Source organism: Theobroma umbraticum, unplaced genomic scaffold (genome assembly GCF_002168275.2).
Source record: "Theobroma umbraticum cultivar Fairchild unplaced genomic scaffold, ASM216827v3 scaffold_95.0, whole genome shotgun sequence".
NCBI lineage: Eukaryota > Viridiplantae > Streptophyta > Magnoliopsida > Malvales > Malvaceae > Theobroma > Theobroma umbraticum.
The window spans coordinates 6847458-6865762 of NW_018397257.1; the positions used below are offsets into that span (position 1 = coordinate 6847458).

Below are 18305 nucleotides of genomic sequence, written 5' to 3' on the forward strand. Positions count from 1 at the left end.
TCAATGGTTGTCTGGAGGTCATAATATTTGAGAAAAGCCTTCGTCTTGATAGCCTCAAATTGATAATTTTTTATATCAAATATAGGTGAAGACACATGAAAAGCATAAAGTGAAGACATGTTGGAAATGTTGGGAGATGAAACGACAAAGAAAAAAGAAAGATATTTGGTTTTTTAGGTCCAACAAGATGCTCTGATACCATGTTAGTGTAAAATAAGGCTTAAAACAAAATATATGAAAGAATAAGAGAAGAGAGAAAAGATGATGTGATCTGATCTAATGTTTCATTAAAATAAAACAAGGCTTATATACCTTGTATACATGCGGAACACCTGGAAACATGTTTAATAAGTGTAAATGCAAATTACATGCAAACTAATGCACAAGGGACAACATGAAAACAACATTACAACATTAAAACTATAACTATATTACAATGAAGCAAACTAACATTAACTAAGAAAATAAACTTACTTGGAGAGAAAGCTTTTGCTGCATGCATGCAAGTATTACTTTTTAACATAAACTAGTTTTGCATGGGCGATAGAATTGAAATAAGATAGAACCAACTGCTCATAGTTATTCCCAATATTATTACTTTCACTTGGTGTGCTCAATTTATAAGCATTTCATCATCTTATGAGTTAATGTAAGACTTTAAAAGAATATGAGTAATTATTAAATTAATGATATCGTTGTATAAAAATTATCTTTCTATAGCAATTTCTATTCATGCCTACTGTTTTAGTACATAGCTTCTTTTTATGTTAACATATTAACTGCATTTTAGATAATTCTAGTATTACGTATGAATATTATATTTCATCAAATTAAATTTAAGTTGAGCCCAAAGTTAAAATATAAAACTCGATTCAATATGAATCAAATTTGACATTCGAGTTTATAATCAAGTTCTAGTTTGAGTATGTTACCGTATTTACTTGATTTGATTCAATTATACCTTAGTGCAAAAAATCAAAGAGTTTCATAAAAAGGAAAAGTGGTTGATTTGGATGGAGTTACTCTCCTTAAAACCCCAATGTTATTCGTTGAAAAAAGAAGAAAACGTTGCCGTACAAGTGATATAAGCCCAGGTCCAAGATGCCTTCTAGGCCGCTGATGTGCGTGCTCTCTATGGGTATTTACGTAATTTAGCAAAAAGCCCAGTCACGTGATCATCATTGATTCTCTTTGTTCTTTTCCCCTTCCCGCTTGGCCAATTTACTTTCAAACTAAAGTCCGAAAACGGTCGTCTCAGCTTCTGAGAATCATTTTCCTTTTTCTCCCAACAGACTTTGCCTTTGAGACTTTCAGTTGAACTTTAACCGTCAAATCTTCGTAGACCCCATCCAATCATTACCTTCCACATTTCCACCCCCGACGGAAAAGTTTGAGGAAGAAATTAGACAAATGGAGAGCGATCTCTTGGAAATCTCTGGAGAAGACGACGATTCGTTGCTTTCACAGCACGCTCAAGCCCAAACTGACGACGTTTCGGCCTTCAACACTTCCTATTTCTCTTGCTCCCCTCTCCATTTCCCTAGATCTAATCCCCTAGGTTAATTCCTTTTCCTTTTTTTTGCTGTAAGGTTTTATTGCTCTTTGTTTATAGATTGAAAATGGCTCTAATTTTTGTTTTTTGCAGGTGAGAAAGTCAAAAACCCTAGTTTTTCATCGAACATTGACAAAGAAAATATTAACAATAATGCGAGTAAATCAGAACTTCCAAAGCTAAGCTTGGATCCACAGCAAATGAAGAGGAAGAGAAAAGGTAGAGGTTATAATTTGAGGAAAAGCTTAGCTTGGGACCGCGCTTTCTTTACTGAAGAAGGTAATGATTTACCTTTTTTGGATTTTTGCTGGTTTCGTTACTTAAAACAAATGAGATTGAATATATATATATTTATTTATTTATTTATGAATTTTTCTTTTGTGTTAGGTGTTTTGAATTCGACGGAATTATCTTTGATTAGTGGGGATTTCGGTAATTTGAGCGGGGAGAAATTGTCGGTTATTGAAGAAGAGAGGATAGAATCGTTATGCGGTGATTCACCTGATTTGCAGGCACTAGAGAATAATTTATTTAAAGAGTTGCCTTTAAATAATAGTAATAAGAATGAGCAGAAGAAGATTGGTAGCAGCTTATTGCAGAAGAGTTCGGGTTCAGCCCCCCGTTCTGCGGTTAGTTAGTTCTCCATAAATTTACATATATAAGTACGTTTAGTTTCCTTCTTTCTGAAATGAAAGTAATTTGTGAATTCTGTTTAATATGAATTTGCTCAGGTGAAACAGAATGTTCTTTCAGTTCATGATGTTAATAGAAGTGGTTCTAAGCGTAGCGGTTGTCCAAGGCCTGTTATATCATCTGCATATCCTTCTTCTTAGTTATAGTTTTGTTGAATTGTTAAGTAGTGGCATATTTTTGTGAAGGGTTATTTTGTTTACTTGTATCTTTATGTATATGGCTTCATACAAGAGTTTACCTTGACTTTTTCAAACTCTTAAAAGACCTGCAAATGTGAGCACAACAAAGGCAGCAGCTAAGGAGCCAATAATTTCTAAAATACCTGTTCGAAAGCCAGATTCCCTAGTACTTTCTACAACTGCCAAGAGTGCCTCAAACATCAATAAAGCAAAGGGGAATCAGAGTGCTCAAGCAGGTAACTGGCACATATAAGGTTTTTTGGAAGTCCTGCTTGGTTTCTATTTGTATGTTTCATTAAATTCTTGATGGGTTAAATTAAACTACATTTGATAAATTTGTATTGGTTAAAGTTTAGCATTAGCTCTTGACATGAATATCTTTGTTTGTTTTTCATTTTTCATTATGCTTTTATAGTTTGATAAATACGTATTTTTTTTAATTTAAATTTCACATTAGTGTAAGATGCATTTTGATATATTTGTATCTGGTTGGTTTCTTTTCTCTTACCGCAGTCAATGCCCACAGAAACATTGGATTGTCGGGTTCCAAGAGAAGTACTAGAAGCACTCAAAATGATGCAAAGTCTAGTCTTTCTAGTAGATCTCAAAACACAAAGTCCTATGCTCAACAGGCTAAGAGAAATGTGGTGAGACTAAAGCTTTTGGAAGTCATAGGAATTAAAAGATGATAGACAATTTTGTGCTCCATTAGTGTTTCCTTTGACACTAAGAAAAACTTTCTTTTTATCTTCTGTTTTTTCTTTTCTATGTTCAGGGAAGCTCAGCATTGGCAAGTCATTTATCAACCTATTTACACCATCCATCAGTTACTAAGGCAGATAATGGCTTAAAGGGCAACCAAGATCCTGTTGTGGCTGCGGCTCATGGATGTACTAATCATGAAGCTGGTTCCAGCAAAATTGCTTCTCTTCCTCAAAGTGGTTGCCGTATTGGTGGAAACACTCAATATGCACAGCCACGAATAGCAAAACCATCTGGTTTACGGATGCCTTCACCATCATTGGGATTTTTTTCTCAGGTATGTTAACTGTACATAAATTCCAGTAAAGTCTTATGTATTTAGGAATGCTTAAAAGCATCACGGGGGTTCTTCTCTCTCTCTTGTTGATTCACGATCTTGTTTTGCAGTCAAAGACTAATTCTTCACAGAATCCACAGAGTAGTTCTCAGCTATTCAACAACCCAAAGTCTAAAATTCCAAATCTGTTGAAGCTTGGTGTCTTCAATTCTATTTGTGAGAGCCCCACTCCATCTATGAAAGTACCTGTAGTGAATAATGGTGTAGCAGCAACAAAAACCGGAAGTATGTCAAGTACAGAATCCTCTGTTCCATCAAGTGTTAATTCTTTATGTGAAAATATCAGACCCAACTTACAAATGCCAAGGGTGGAAGTGAAGGTTCTCTGCAATTCTGACAACCATGAATTGATGAATAATCAGCAACAATTGCACACTATTGACAATGATCTTAATCAGCAAATTCAAAATGTAGGATTGCAGTGTACTGATAACAAGTTACTCTTGCAAAGTCAATCCTCCGAACAAGTGAACTTAGATTATAAGAGGAGTGAAGATCTGGTTATCCCCCAAAGTCCAGATCAGCATGCGGATGAATCTAAAGATCCCCATTTTATCTCTCATTGTAGCCTGCAAATAAAAGGAGCCTTGAAGACTGATGTTGGCAACCAACTTTCAGGAAAGAAACAGCATAATTCATTAATAGAGGATTTTGATCTCTTTCCACAGTTGCATTCTAGTGATATGAATAGTAATAATATACATGGTTCTTCAAAAGTAAAAGATGATCAAATAAGCAGCACGCCTGATAGTCATGGCCAACCAAGTGAACAAGTTGAGCAGGCAAAACCTTGCACCTTTCATGATGATCAGATAATTAATGAGATTGAGAGGCCGCATATTAATGATAGTGCTATGCTCAAGGAGGGTGAAGATTCAGAAGAATTTCTTAGTTACAATAGTGTGCAGAGTAATGGTATTTGCCAAAAAGTCAGAGATTGCAGTGCCAGTGAATTAGAAATGTCCAATGGTCTATCTCACTATAGAGACGGAATCCAAGGAAACGATGGTTCTGGTGAGTCTGCTGATTTTAATCTGAAATCAAATGTGGGAGATGCACAAATGCATTCTTTCAAATGTGACCTATCTCTTGAAAACAGCAGTAGTCTCCTGAATGATTCAGAGGCGGATAATCAGCAGTTACTTGTAGAGGATGTAAATGAAAAACTAGTTGAACCGCCACCTCTTCCAGATCCAGGCATTGTAGTAGAAAGAGTCTTCCAGGATAAGTATGGATCACATTCAACTGATTGCTTATCACGCGGGGAAATCTTTTCTTCTGAAAAGGTTTTAGCTGAAAGCAATCTTCAAAGTGTTAAAGATGTAGCATCAGAACCAGCTGATGCCTTTCAAAGTGAACCAGGAAATCCAGGTGCTCCTTGTTTGATACCGCCTGCATTGCAAAAGGGTGGTCATGAGATGACTGATGTGGTTGAGTGCCTATATGTGGAGCATGTGGTCTCGGTTTCTACTGATACACAGTGCAACTGTGACATTAATCTCCTTTGTGAACCCACATCTGAGGGATTAGAAGGGATCGGTGAAGATCAAGTAACCGGATCAATAACTGCTTGTGATATTGGTGTCAGTAATGACCGCCAAAGCAGTGCAGATCTTAGTGGTAGTGAAATTGATAATTACCAGTCAATAGCACACTTTAGCCCAGTAGTGCAATTTAAAGGTTATTCTGAGATAGATGATATCACTGACCTTAAAAGTGTTGAAAGCAAGCGATATGATTCGTCTGCAAAATATAATTCTGCCATTAGTGAGCCTGAAGAAAAAATCACTTCTTGTCATATTGATGCATCATCTATGCTCACTAACTCATTGCTTGATAAACAAAATGACCATGAAAAGTCTATGGCCCAAGCTGAGCTGATACAGTCCTCCTTTGAAGCTTGTAAAGCATCCCAACAGAATCAGATTCCAGATGCATATCACAGGCTTAAGTCTGTGGAGGGAAAATTTGCTGAAGAGTCCCATAATTTGGACAGTAATAAGCTTGCAGATGTCAGTCCCGAAGATAAAGGTTCTGTTGGATTAGTAGTGGAAGGTCCTTTTGGTCTGTCTCAGGTAGAATGCATAGATGAAACAAATGAATTATGTGCTGCTGGAGCTAACGAGACGACTACAAGATCTTTTGAGGAACATGCACATTCGCAGTCCTTTGATAGTATTCCACTTGAGAGCTGCAAAAGTAACCTTTTCACTTCAGCAGAAATTAACAATTATGCAATGGTTGTTGAGGATTTAAATGACCCTCCTGATCTTCAAAATGTTGTCATTGTTGAACAAATTTTGTCAGACAAAATTGGATTGTCTGTGAATGAGGAAGTATCAAGTTCTGTTAAGATTAAGGTGTCAGATGACAATCATGATTGTTATAATGATATGATCTTCAGGCCTGACAGTGAACAAAGTGGCCAAGCAACCTCTTTGAATTTTGATTTGTCTTCATTGAGTGAAGATCAAAATTCTGGGGCAGTAAATACCTGCAATTCACAGGCATTTTGCTCTTTGAATGAGGAATCAACATCCTCAATCAATGCAAATCAGACCTCTTCAAGTGGAATTGTCTTACAGGAAGAAGTGAATAGATTGGAGAAAAGTGTGCCACAGGAATTAAACAGTGCTATGATCCCCATGGAAGCTGAGGGTGGACCAACTTCTAAGTAAGCACCATTCTTTATTTGCACTGTATTCGTCTATGGTTTCAGCTAACTCCTATGCTTTTTGAGAACTTTTAAATGTCATAAGAGTTTCGGAAAAGTGCTCAAGTCTGACTTGTTTTATGGCAGTGAGAAAACTGGGGATGACAAAAAACAAGATGCTCCCATAGTGAAGCCTCCTCTGAATGCTGTTCCATCTTCTGATGAATGGTTAGCTGCATTTGAAGCTGCTGGAGAGGAATTAAACACTGCTGTGATCCCTGTGGAAGCTAAGGGTAGAACGACTTCTAAGTAAGCATCTTACTTAGTTCAACCTCAAAACACATTTTGCACTGTATTTGTCTATGGTTTCATCTAACTCCTATGCTTTTTGAGCATTTTTAAATGTCATAAGAGTTTCAGAAAAATGCTCAAGTCTGACTTGTTTTATTGCAGTGAGAAAACTGGGAATGAAAAAAAACAAGATGCTCCTGTAGTGAAGCCTCCTACAAATGCTGTTCCATTTTCAGATGAATGGTTAGCTGCATTTGAAGCTGCTGGAGAGGTATTTTATTTATTTATTTTTTCCTTTTACCCCATGACGCTGAAGACTCATGTTGATGAGCGTGATATTCAAGGTTTAGAATTGCATTAAGTAGGAAACCAATAGAGAGTAGCATTAAGCTGTTTAGTTGAATACCTATACGTAAATTGTAAGTTGAGTATAAGCTTGAAAGAAAATCTGTTTATGTTTTACCACTTATAGTTTCATTGAAAACTCATTGCAAAATTACTTTTTAAAAATATGTGTTTAGCCATATTTAAAAATGCGTTTTCTTCACTCAGGAAATTTTAACAATGAAAAGTGGTGCTGTACAACATTCACCCAAGGACAAGTCTCTGCCTGAACCTGGTCCATGGTCCCCGGTATGGTTCTACTTCCTGTACAAGATTTGAATTTCTATATAATGTTATGTTTTTTCTGGTTGTGAAAGCTGAACCAACTGATCAAATATAAAGGCATTTCTTTCAAATATCAAGTTCCCAAAATGTAATGAAAGTATCAGACTAATCTCATTGGTCAAAAGGCTACGTTTCTGTTGATTGTTGATACCTCCTTTTTAATTTTTCTGATTTTTCTGTTTCTTGCAGAAGAATTTCATTTTTGCTGCCCCTAATATTTCCTATTTTTGACATTCTGTTGCTCCTCTACTCCATTTTGTTCCAACCGGGCACCCTGGGGTAACTCCTAGAATTATACTATAAACATGCACCAAGAGTTTAATCTTGACATGGACCAACTAGGATTATTGATGCAGTAAAGATGTTATGAAATCATTTAAATTGATGCTTTTCGCATTGTTTAGTGATATCAGTCATTGTTGAAAGTCATGGCTTGGGACCTAAAATTTCTTCACCTGTTATGTGCAACTAATGCTGAAAGATGATGTGATTTTCAGGTGAGAAGGAAGAACAATCAAGGGATTGGACCATTTGATTGCACAAAATTTACAAACACAAACATCCCACCTGGTCTTGAGTAGAGGAGGCTGAGGCTCACCTAATCATCTGTTTTTTACAGCTAACAAAAGTGACAATTCTACTATCACGCAACACCTAACCAAGGTTTGAGCAAATATATAAATATAAATGCCACAATTCTGGCATATTTCAAGCTTCTTTTGTATATCAGTTTGATCAGTTTTCAACTAGACTTAGCTGGAAATTTGTACCGCCGGCCAATCAAACTTTCCTATGATCTCCAGGTGAGGGATTGACAACTTCACCTTTCTTTTCTTTGGCCTGGCCCTTTGCCTTTTTTATTTTTGGATAAACGTATTACTAATTAATTTGGATTCTCTAAAAGCAGTTTGTTTCTAATAATAATTGCATTGGAGTTTTTTTTTTTTGAAAAAAAAAAAATTGGGTTGAATATTTCGTTTTTCAAGTGAAAAAGAAATTATTTGGTACAAAGATTAAAGTTTCGTCGTGATTTGGTGTATGTTTAAGTCTGATTAATGAACCGTTTGTAAAAAAGAAAATAAAACCTTGGCTTGCATTCTTGATAATTTTCTTCAACTTTTCGGTAGCTTACTGTTTACCACAAATAAAATTAGAAAATGAACGTCCTCTTCATATAGGAAAGTGCACCGCTTTTCTACATATAATAACAGGTTTTCTTGATTTCTTTCTTTCTATTCAAATTTTTTTGTCTCTTCAGTTGATTCTTACCACGCAAGTCTTTCAGTCTTCCTTTCTTGATTTCACTGTTATCTCTTTTCCCAGCATCCAAGACTGTCTGTGCCATGACCCCGGCTTCAGAGCTTACCCTTAAACAACTTCAAGACTTTCACAATATCGACCGCCAGGCATATACTAGACTGGTAATAGGCCTAGGCTTCGACCTTTTCCCATCCATGAAAATCGTTGCCTTTTGGAATTTTCTTGAAAGAAGAGGCTTCAAGCATTTCGTCAAGAACCTCCAACAATTACCTGATCCATTGCTTTTTTCTTTAGCCAAAGAGGCCATAATGTTCTTACACTGCTTATACCTTTCTACTCAAGAAATCTTTCCAAGGGTCCATAGAGATTTCCCTGTTACGCGTAAACTCGTTGGTCAACATATCTCGTTGGCTTATCTTTTTAAGAACAGGGAATGCCCCAAAAGAATGATTGAGGATTTCGTCGAAGATGTGTGCCGACTAGCATTTTGTGATATTGTTCTAACGCGTTTGGCTTGCAAGAAATCTTCAAAATCTAACAGTGCATTGCAATGCCAAACTCCTCATGGGGGAAAAATGCAACAGAAGGTGGCTACTGCGACAAAGGACAAGGCTAGAGTTGGTTCAGAAGATCGAACATTGTTCATGACCTTCTCCAGGGGACATCCTGTTATAAACCAAGATCTTCATGGTTTCATTGTCAGGAAATTTGGCGAATGTGTGGAGGCAATCTATATGGATAAAAGCCCGCTCCCTCTGTTTGCTTGTGTTGTTCTTAAGTCACTCTCGGACATGTCAATGATTCTTGGGGGCAAGAAGTTGGTGAAATTCTTCATTAATGGGAAACAGGTTAGGGCTAGAAGATTTGTCTCAAGAAGTGTGAAGCAGTCTCGATGCACAGCAGCAAGAGCAACAGGTATTCCTGAAAGGCGACTTAGCAGTTTTTGCTAGACGGAAGATCATACTGTATTGTACTAATTTACTGCTAATTACTAATAGGTGTTTGCTGGTAGAAGAAACTGTTTAGACAATTGCTAATCTAGGACAAGGTTTCTAAAATGAGAAAAAAAGAAAAAACAAGAACATTCTTTTGTAGCTTGTTTGGTTTCTGATAGAAGAGCCGACATACCAAAATCCACTGTTCAATATACAAAAGGGCCAATTGTGCAAAGTTGCTTTAGTAAGGTTACACTTAAAGGAGTACTATGATTTTGATTTTGTTGTGTGTTTCTTTCTTGGTATAACACCATGTCCCTGGAAACCCCCAGCTCTCTGTTTCTCTGCACTGTAATGGCTTATGGCTTGATGGCAATAATATAAGACAATCCCGAAGCTGATAATGTTAACCAAGACAGACATTGTACTCAACAGAGTTGCACTTCAATTGTCTAGCCCAATATACAATTTTAGACACCCTTACCGCAAGTTGTCTTCAATACATGTTATCTAGCCTCCAGTTATTCCTGTGTCCAAATTACTATAAAAACAGCTAAAGCTAGACTAGCTTGAATCTATCTTCTACTCAACAGGAGGACATCCAATAATCGGTTTCACAGTAGTCAAGGAAACAGGAAAATCGTGATATGAATCAATGCAGTTTTGACTTGGGAAATGTAATAGCAGCAGAAATATCCACAAAGCCGACATAGGCATTGTGGATGTTCTATATATTTGCATAAGATTACCATTACACATTTCTAATTGCATTTAGTATTCCATTTTCTTCCACATCATCATTGCTTTTAAATTGTCATTCCCATTCCCCTCCATTACTGTTTGATGGCCTGGAAAAAATTGAAATGCTTCTCCAAGTCCAACAAAAATCTAGGGAGAGCCCGACATAGACTTACACATGACCATGTTCCAAGCTCTCATCAGTTGCTTCAACTGCAGCATCATTTCTCAGCCTCACAACTCTCATCGTTACTTTTATTCCCTTCTTCCGGACTCTGATACCTATAACACTTGGCACAGATGAGAAAATAAAATAAGTTAAACATTTGCATGACGGCAAACATCAAATAGACATTTCCCAGCCTTCCCTTATTTATATCGTCTGGTAACCATGTAGTGACCGTGCGAACTAGATCAATTACGGCAGTGCTTAAATAATAGGCAATTCCCACCACTACTGAAATCATTGCAGCCGCTGTGCTCCTCAGTGGCTTTGGAAATTCTTGATAGTACAGTGTGACTTGTCCTGGATAATGGAATGCTTCTCCAACTCCAACCAACACTAGCTGTGGCACCAACCACAGGACCAACATAGGAACAATGGACCCTGGATGGTCTGAAACATGGTGGATTTGAGCAAATTTTAACCTTTTTGATTCGACCAGGGCAGCAACAGCCATCCCTGTCATGTTAAACACGTGGCCAAGTCCTATTCGTTGAAGGGGCATCAGTGATCTGTGAGTTATCTTCTGCCACATGGGAAAAAGGAACCGGTCGATGAAAGTGAGATTGATGGCAGTTGAGGTTAGTATGAATACTATCATGGATCCTGCTGGGACTTTTAAATTTGGTCCAAGATGGCGGTCCAGGGTTAGAGCTTGGAGGATTGTCAAGGTACTTACAATTGGTAATGTGGTGCACAATATAATACCACTTGACAACAGTGGGAAAATTCTTAACAGGGTTTTCAGATCCTCAACTTGTTGAACTGAGCACAACCTCCATGATTTTGCGATTGATCCATCCACCTTGGTGTCTCCTTCAGTTTCCAATGCCGCATGGTTTAGAAACCTGCATTGCTTAATTGGTGCAATGTCATCAAATAATGAAATAAAGTCACTTCCTAGACTTAGGTGAATTGGTATATTAAATGATAATTTAAAGACAGATTTGAGAATTTTGGAATAGGTTTAGAATTAATTTAACATTCCCATCAGTGTATACCTTCTACAATAGAAGAATCTATAGCTTGGAATTGGCATTGAAATCAAGATTTGCTTAAGATATTTTAAATGAATAATTAGCATCTTGGATCAATCTTTAACTTTTAACAGGGAAATGTTCAAAGTGAATATATATATATATATATATAAAAGGAAAAATCATACCCGAAGCTTTTAGTAGGCATTGAATATCTCTTGTCCATTGGTCCATCTTTGTGATGGTAGTAATCTTCAGCTCTGGATGAAAGAGGAACCTTTCTCTTGAGAAAGGTTGCAACGATGACACGAGCCAAGCTTGTGAAAGGGCTCCCCTGAGGCTTCACATGTCTATAATAACGTCTTCCTAACAAGAAAATGGCTAATCCAACAACGTTGACTGCAACACATAGGCAGTATCCTAGTGCCCAACTTACATTTTCCTCAATATAAACAATTACTGTGGCACCTAATACCAGTGAGGTATACAAAGTGACAGCAAACCAATTGAAGAAAACCCTTTGATCCTTGGGATTCTCAAATTGATTAGCTCCCATGGCTGCAATGGTAAAGCGAGTGCCTGCCACCCCTATAGACGCTAGTGCTATGCCTGAATAAAGGACAGAAAATTGAACTTTTGACGGGGTTGGGCACATGCCTGATCCATTTTGACATGGTTGAGGCCTCAAGGGTTCAAGCATAGCTGTTAAGGCAATGAGGAGAATCCCCTGCAATTGATATTAAGAAAGCTGCTTCAACAAAGGATAACTCCTTTTCACAGTTGAAATCAATTTAACAACCATAGCATGTTCTAGTTTGTATTGTTTCTTTTCACTTTAACATTGCATAAAGAGGAGTAAGTAGAAGATGTGAATATGTTCATCCAGAAAAAGATGTGATCAATACTGCAGCACTTTAATGTTTTGGAAAAAGGAATTAAGAATTAGTTAAAAGAGCAAGGGGAAATGACTTGACTATGAACAGATTACTGTACAAAGTTCTATTCCCATCTTCATTATTAGAAAATAAATATTCCTACAGGCTACAGCAACAATTTTGAACTATCTTTAGCTATTAATTGCAAATCACCCTACAGTGAGCCTATTCCAACAGAAATGGTATAGTCCTGTAGGTTTGTTGTAAAAAGTTCCAGTCGCTATGTGGCTTATGATTGACACCTATTTAATAGACCAGGTGAACTGGCTAACTATGGAAAGGATTCAGAGATGCCAAGGCAAGAAACATGACATCCATAAATATCAAAGTTGATAAGCTCCATCTTGTCAACAGAAAAGAATAAAGAAAAAACAAACTCTTAACATATTGTCAGATTAACAAATTTAGTCAAAAGATGAGTTAAAAACATTTTCATCCAACTTTCCAAGAGAACCAGTAGTATACATTACTATATTAGTATCTAACATTCGAAGCCGGCTTGTGTTCTGTTTTCATGTTTTAACTGTAAGTATTTTACCACTTACATAACAGAAGCCAAAAGGCAACATAATTCTCTTTTCTTCATTTCTACCAGTGCTCAATACCATGATATGCATTTGAAATTGTGTAATGACTAATATATAGCATCAGTATGATTAGCCACATAGCAAAAAGGCATTGTCATGCTTGTTTATTGTTCAATTAGTTCAACTGTTCTGGTGTCAAGGAAGGCTATTACCAGGACAGAGACCAGAGAAGACGTCCAGATGACAGAATAGCATCCTAAAATGGAATCAGCAAGGATTGCTGCAATCACTGGAAGTAGACTAGTGGAAGCAGCCGCCATGTTAAAAGTTTGAGTAGCATCAATGCTTCTTACATGGAATATTTCTATCATATACACAATTAAGTTGTTTGCCCATCCTGATACAGCTATGCTCGATCCCATCAGGGTCCCTGGTGTTAGTGAAAAAACAAAAAAAAACAAAAAACAAAAGCAAAAATGATGCATTAACTAGTCAGTCCAAGATTGCATGACACACTGAGAGAGAGAGAGACAAACCAGCAATTAAGGGGAAAGTAGTCCAGCCGCCTTGTTTGGGAGCAGGATCAGGCAATATTTGTGCTTCTTCATTGCCAGAGAGTTCACCTCCCATGTCGCTGCTGAACAATACTTGCTGCAAACTTTTTAGCTATGTTAGTGTTCTACCCATGAAAGTCTTTATATAGAATGCAAGAATGTTGTTACATATTCTCCACCAGTTGAGTTACCAGCTTCTCTCCTTGTCAGAGAAAAGATAAAGTCCTTCATGGACTCCTATGGTTACGCATCAAGCGAAGATATGCGGGCATAAAAATCCAAGGATCCTGGTGACTCACAACCTCAATAGTGAGCAGTAGAAGTTGCAATTGGAAAGGTGGCCTTCTTTATGGTTGACGATAGAGTTTTGTTGGATTTCACTTATCAGAATATATGTGACAACCATCATACAATTAGCTCACCATTTTCTAACCAATGCCAAAGGGATTCCACTGCAAGTTATAGAATCAGATGCCTCTCAAAGCAAATTAGTTTATTCTCCATTTCTCCAGGTACCTTTTATTATTTTCACAAATTAAAAACGTTTCGGTGATGTCAATTCAAGATGCAGTCAGAAATCTGCTACGAAAAGATAAAATAAATCCTTTTGACATCTTATCAGCTTAAATGTCGATTCAACTTTTAGTTTTTCAAGAGAAGGAACACTAAGCAGACACTCTTCACTAGGAAGTTGCAACCCACGGTTGTGCACATTAGTTGATGTGAGGACTGAAGATAGCAAGCAGAAAGATCTTATGCTAAATTGCTCTCTCTTTCAAATCTTGTTGGATTTCACTTAAGTGGAGTTTGATATTTTATATTGTAATATAATTATAAGTAATGTAATTACTAGTAATATGATTACAAGGAAAATAATATTACAATATTTGATATACAAGTAAAATAATAATTAAAATACAAAAAAGATAATATTACAGCGTTTGATTTACAAGTACTCTATTGAAAATGTAATATTAATTTTTAAAATTACCCTTATTTATTACAATTCAAGTTTAATATACATGTATTTTTTATTATTAATTTTTATATAATATCATCTTTTAAATATATTTTTAATATCATATATTTTATTTTTATTTTTTTTTATAATCTTATATATTTTATTTTTATTTCTTTAATATAATTTTTTATATTATATATTTTGTTTTAATTTTTTTTACCTATATCATATAAATTTTAATTTCTTATATTTAATCTTATTTTAATTTTTAATTCTTATATTAAACATTTTATTCAAATATTGTTTATTTTAATTATAACATTACAAAATATTTTTAACAAGGTAATAAATTTAAAGAGTAAAAATATCTTTAAGAATATTACAAAGTGCAATGTAATATAATTGCATTGGTTTTGAACTATCTCTAGGCTGTAATATGATTGCATTACAATCTTATATTACAGTAGTTTGTTGTAAAACAAATACTATTGTGTAATTTAATTAAACACATTGTAGGGAATGTGTTCTCACTTCCCTCATACCAAACACTGCCTTGTGTTCAACCTAAAAGATAGTTAAACATTGATGCGTAACCCGTAACTAAAGAGAATATTATAAGTATAAAAAGCAGTAAGATTTTACATTGAAGTTTCTTTGCTGTCAAACATATATTTTGTTGGTGCAAATGTTCATATGAAATCTAATGAATCGGTAAAATTGATTTCAAGATGAGTTTTTTAGTAGACGTTATTTTTAAAATTTATTTTGCACCCATTATATAAGGATATAATGAAACAAACGTTTAATTTTATTTTTACATTTTACAGGAATAGACCGTTAAATATATCCAAAGGCTGACAAAGTTGTTTAGCTTTAGAATCTACTTTTTGCAACAAATAGCTTATACATAATTTAAATTTATTTTATAGATGATGGAAACTTAAGTATTTATATTTAATTTCAAAACATAACACTTTTATTGTTTTTTATTTTTTTATTTTTGTTTTATTTGTTTTTGTATGTCAAAATGGTTGGCATTTTTACATAGGCTTGTAAATATCTCTATAAAGCTACAATATTTTCATCAAGATACCTCTTTCTTTAAAGACGATTTTTTTAACTCTAAAAAATAAGGTGTTTTCCAAAAATAATTTATGTTTACTTTTAATTGTTTTCATCCAAAAGAAAAAATTTTTAAACAAAATTATTTTTAATGAAACCTCTTCATATTCAAGCACACGTATTGAAAAAAAAAATGTTATTGCACATTACGTTGAAAAAAAAAAATTGTCATATGTCATTTTTTTTATGATCACAGGAAATACAGCATATAAAATAACTCCAAAAACTAATTATCTAAATTTGGAGCTTTTGAATAATATCTTTTTGTCCAAATTCATTTCATCTCTGCAGTAACTTGATGTTGAATAACTTTTCAATATATCTTCATTCTCATGTCAATTTCCTTTCTGATTTTAAATTTTGTCTCAATCATGAAGGTATTTAACTCTAAGAGTTTATGTTTTAGTAAAATATAAAGATAGATACCAAGTTACAAGTCATGTTTAAAAGATGTTGTTATTATATGCCATGTTCCAAAAAAGTTATCACACGACATGCTGAAAAAAAAAGTTGTTACACGCCATGCTTTATAGTGTTTAACTCTAAGAGTTTATATTCTAGTGAAATATAAAAGAATAAGTTACATGTCATGTTTAAAAAATGTTATTACATGTTATATTCAAAAAATTTTACTATACGTTATTTTGAAAAATATGTTGTTATATAAAAATGTACAAAAACATGTTATTATAGGCCATGCCATATTCAATAGATTTGTTATACTTCAAGTGCATTAGAGTTGTTACATGTAAACATGGTGTGTAATAATATGTTTGCATATAGCAACTCTGCGTGGTGTTCTAATTTACAAATTTCATTTCACTTATAACTTCAACCCATCAACTTTCGAGTTTGGTAAATGTAAATCAATTGTTGATTTTTTAAAAAAATTTTACAAGAAACTAAAGACTTTGAAAATTTTCAAAAAAGAAGAACATGAACATAGTAAGGAATTAACAACTTTGCAAGAAAAAAACTCTCTCACCTTCATTTAGATTCTTTATATATATATATATAACTACAAAATATCAAAACCTACCAATCCGTAGATGTAGTCTTGAAAAATAAAAAAATTTTATTAAAATTTGAAATGGGCTATTTAATTAGATGTTGGCTATTTTTCACAATTTGCTCATCTTAAAGATATCTTTACATTTTGTAAGATGTAATAATTAGATAAAGGTATTGTTTCAATAATTACCTTATAAAAAGATAACTATTTATTTTATAAGAGATAATTTTTAAAGTGTGATATGAAAAGATAACTTTACAAAACCAAATTTTTGAGTTGTAGTATTTTTTCAATTGTCTCATAATTTTTGAATTTAAAAGTATTTTTATAATATATCATTTTATTAAGAGACATAACTATTTATATAAAAATTTCGCTTACAATCTAATAATTATATTATGTTACTATATGTGACATAACTTTTGAACTAAGATAAATTTCTATTATATGAGACAACCTTCTATTTTGAAAATACATTAACATATTTTCTTAAGCAGAACTATCATTAACTTCCTTTTCAGCATTCTGATACTTATACAACCTGGCACAAGCAAGGAAATAACCAAAGTTGAGCATCCCCACCACAGTTAAGGTCCAATAAACAGTATCTAGCCTTCCATTGTTTATGTTATCAGGTAACCAGCTCGTAACCTTCCTAAGTAAATCAATTATTGCAGTGCTTAAGTAGTAAGCGATCCCAATAATCATAGCAATCATAGCAGTTGCTGTGCTTCTCAGAGATGCAGGGAATTCTTGATAATATAGTGCAACTTGTCCTGGGAAATGAAAGGCTTCTCCAACTCCAACCAAAACTAGTTGGGGAAATAGCCACAGAGCCGACATAGGCACGATGGAACTTGGTTGAGACCGGAGGTGGTGGGTATGGACCCTATTGAGCCGTTTTGACTCCACCAATGCTGACACGGCCATGCCAAGAACGTTTAACACGTGGCCTACACCTATTCGCTGGAGGGCTGATAGAGGCTTCCGAGTCAGCTTCTGCCACATAGGACACAAGAACCGATCAATCAGGGTCAGGAAAATGGATGTGGAAATCAACACTATGACTGCGACAGAGCCAGCAGGGATTTTGAAATGTTGCCCAAGGTGACGATCCATGCTTAGAGCTTGGAGAATTGTCAGGCTGCCCTGGATTGCTATTGGAATGCTTAAAAATATACTTGAAGACCATAGTGGGAAAATTCTGATCAAGCTCTTCAGATCTTCTACATGTTGCACCGTGCAAAGACTCCATGGTTTTGCAATTGAGCCATCGGATCCAATGTCTCCTTCAGCTTTTAATGATGCACGGTTGAGGAACCTACAACAAAAAGAGTCCAAAGTGCTTTATAATTAACTCATAATTGTTTAGCCATGATTTCGGTTATGCTTTGCTTAATGAACACAAGTTTAAAGGTTGTTTCCACTGATCTGCCTCAAATATTTTAAGTGCACCCAATCAACACCACAACCAGACCCAGCACTGTAGTTTGATTGCAATCAATAAGTATATATAGATATGCGCACATTCTATGAAATCATGAGGATCAAAGACTTTGCCCACTCCAAACGATACGAGATAAAGTAATTAGATAACAAAGTTCTGTCAACAGCAAAAAGATAAGCACAAAGAAACAGCAAACCCAATAAAGATTTGATGGGTTCAATTGTTCAAAGGTACGTGGTGGGGCTCTCCACTAACTTAACGCCCATTTTTGGGAATGAATAGATCGATGGAATCCTTCTCGTTGACTATGTGTTCTACGGAGGACATTGTCCCTATGCTGTACACTTCCTTCCAAGACTTCTGATTAATTTATCAACTTTTCCCAGGGAGATGGACAGGAAATTTAGAATATGTGACACCTAACTGTGCCGCCATGTTTGATTGCGATATTTGACAAATAAGTAGAATAAATTCCATT

The 18305-nt window shown here is 35.0% G+C and overlaps 3 protein-coding genes and 1 pseudogene across 4 annotated transcripts; 2 read left to right on the top strand and 2 right to left on the bottom strand.

The window, feature by feature from the left end:
* Positions 1-1248: 1248 nt before the first annotated feature.
* On the top strand, positions 1249-8583 carry LOC110412953 (uncharacterized). Its single transcript, XM_089782878.1, has 13 exons — positions 1249-1558; positions 1646-1831; positions 1940-2181; positions 2284-2368; positions 2499-2660; positions 2938-3071; positions 3200-3463; positions 3574-6197; positions 6324-6485; positions 6630-6738; positions 7020-7100; positions 7634-7799; positions 8460-8583. Exons 1-12 carry the CDS (start codon positions 1411-1413, stop codon positions 7715-7717), a joined length of 4281 nt encoding a protein of 1426 aa, XP_089639004.1. The 5' UTR covers positions 1249-1410; the 3' UTR covers positions 7718-7799; positions 8460-8583.
* On the top strand, positions 7800-9549 carry LOC110412369 (uncharacterized). Its single transcript, XM_089782879.1, has 2 exons — positions 7800-7939; positions 8460-9549. The coding sequence occupies exon 2, from the start codon at positions 8480-8482 to the stop codon at positions 9344-9346; it is 867 nt and encodes a 288-aa protein (XP_089639005.1). The 5' UTR covers positions 7800-7939; positions 8460-8479; the 3' UTR covers positions 9347-9549.
* Positions 9550-10089: 540 nt separating this feature from the next.
* Positions 10090-13995, bottom strand: LOC110412143 (protein NRT1/ PTR FAMILY 2.3-like). 2 transcript variants are annotated; one of them, XM_021422612.2, is made up of 5 exons: positions 13268-13995; positions 12944-13161; positions 11458-11996; positions 10972-11140; positions 10090-10818 (listed from the first exon to the last, which is right to left on the bottom strand). In XM_021422612.2, the coding sequence occupies exons 1-5, from the start codon at positions 13359-13361 to the stop codon at positions 10291-10293; spliced, it is 1548 nt and encodes a 515-aa protein (XP_021278287.1). In that variant the 5' UTR covers positions 13362-13995; the 3' UTR covers positions 10090-10290. The 2 variants fall into 2 exon arrangements, with proteins under 2 accessions (XP_021278287.1, XP_021278286.1); XM_021422611.2 differs by having other exon boundaries at positions 10090-11140; positions 13268-13993.
* Positions 13996-16765: 2770 nt separating this feature from the next.
* Positions 16766-18262, bottom strand: LOC110412370 (protein NRT1/ PTR FAMILY 2.7 pseudogene; annotated as a pseudogene).
* Positions 18263-18305: the final 43 nt, after the last annotated feature.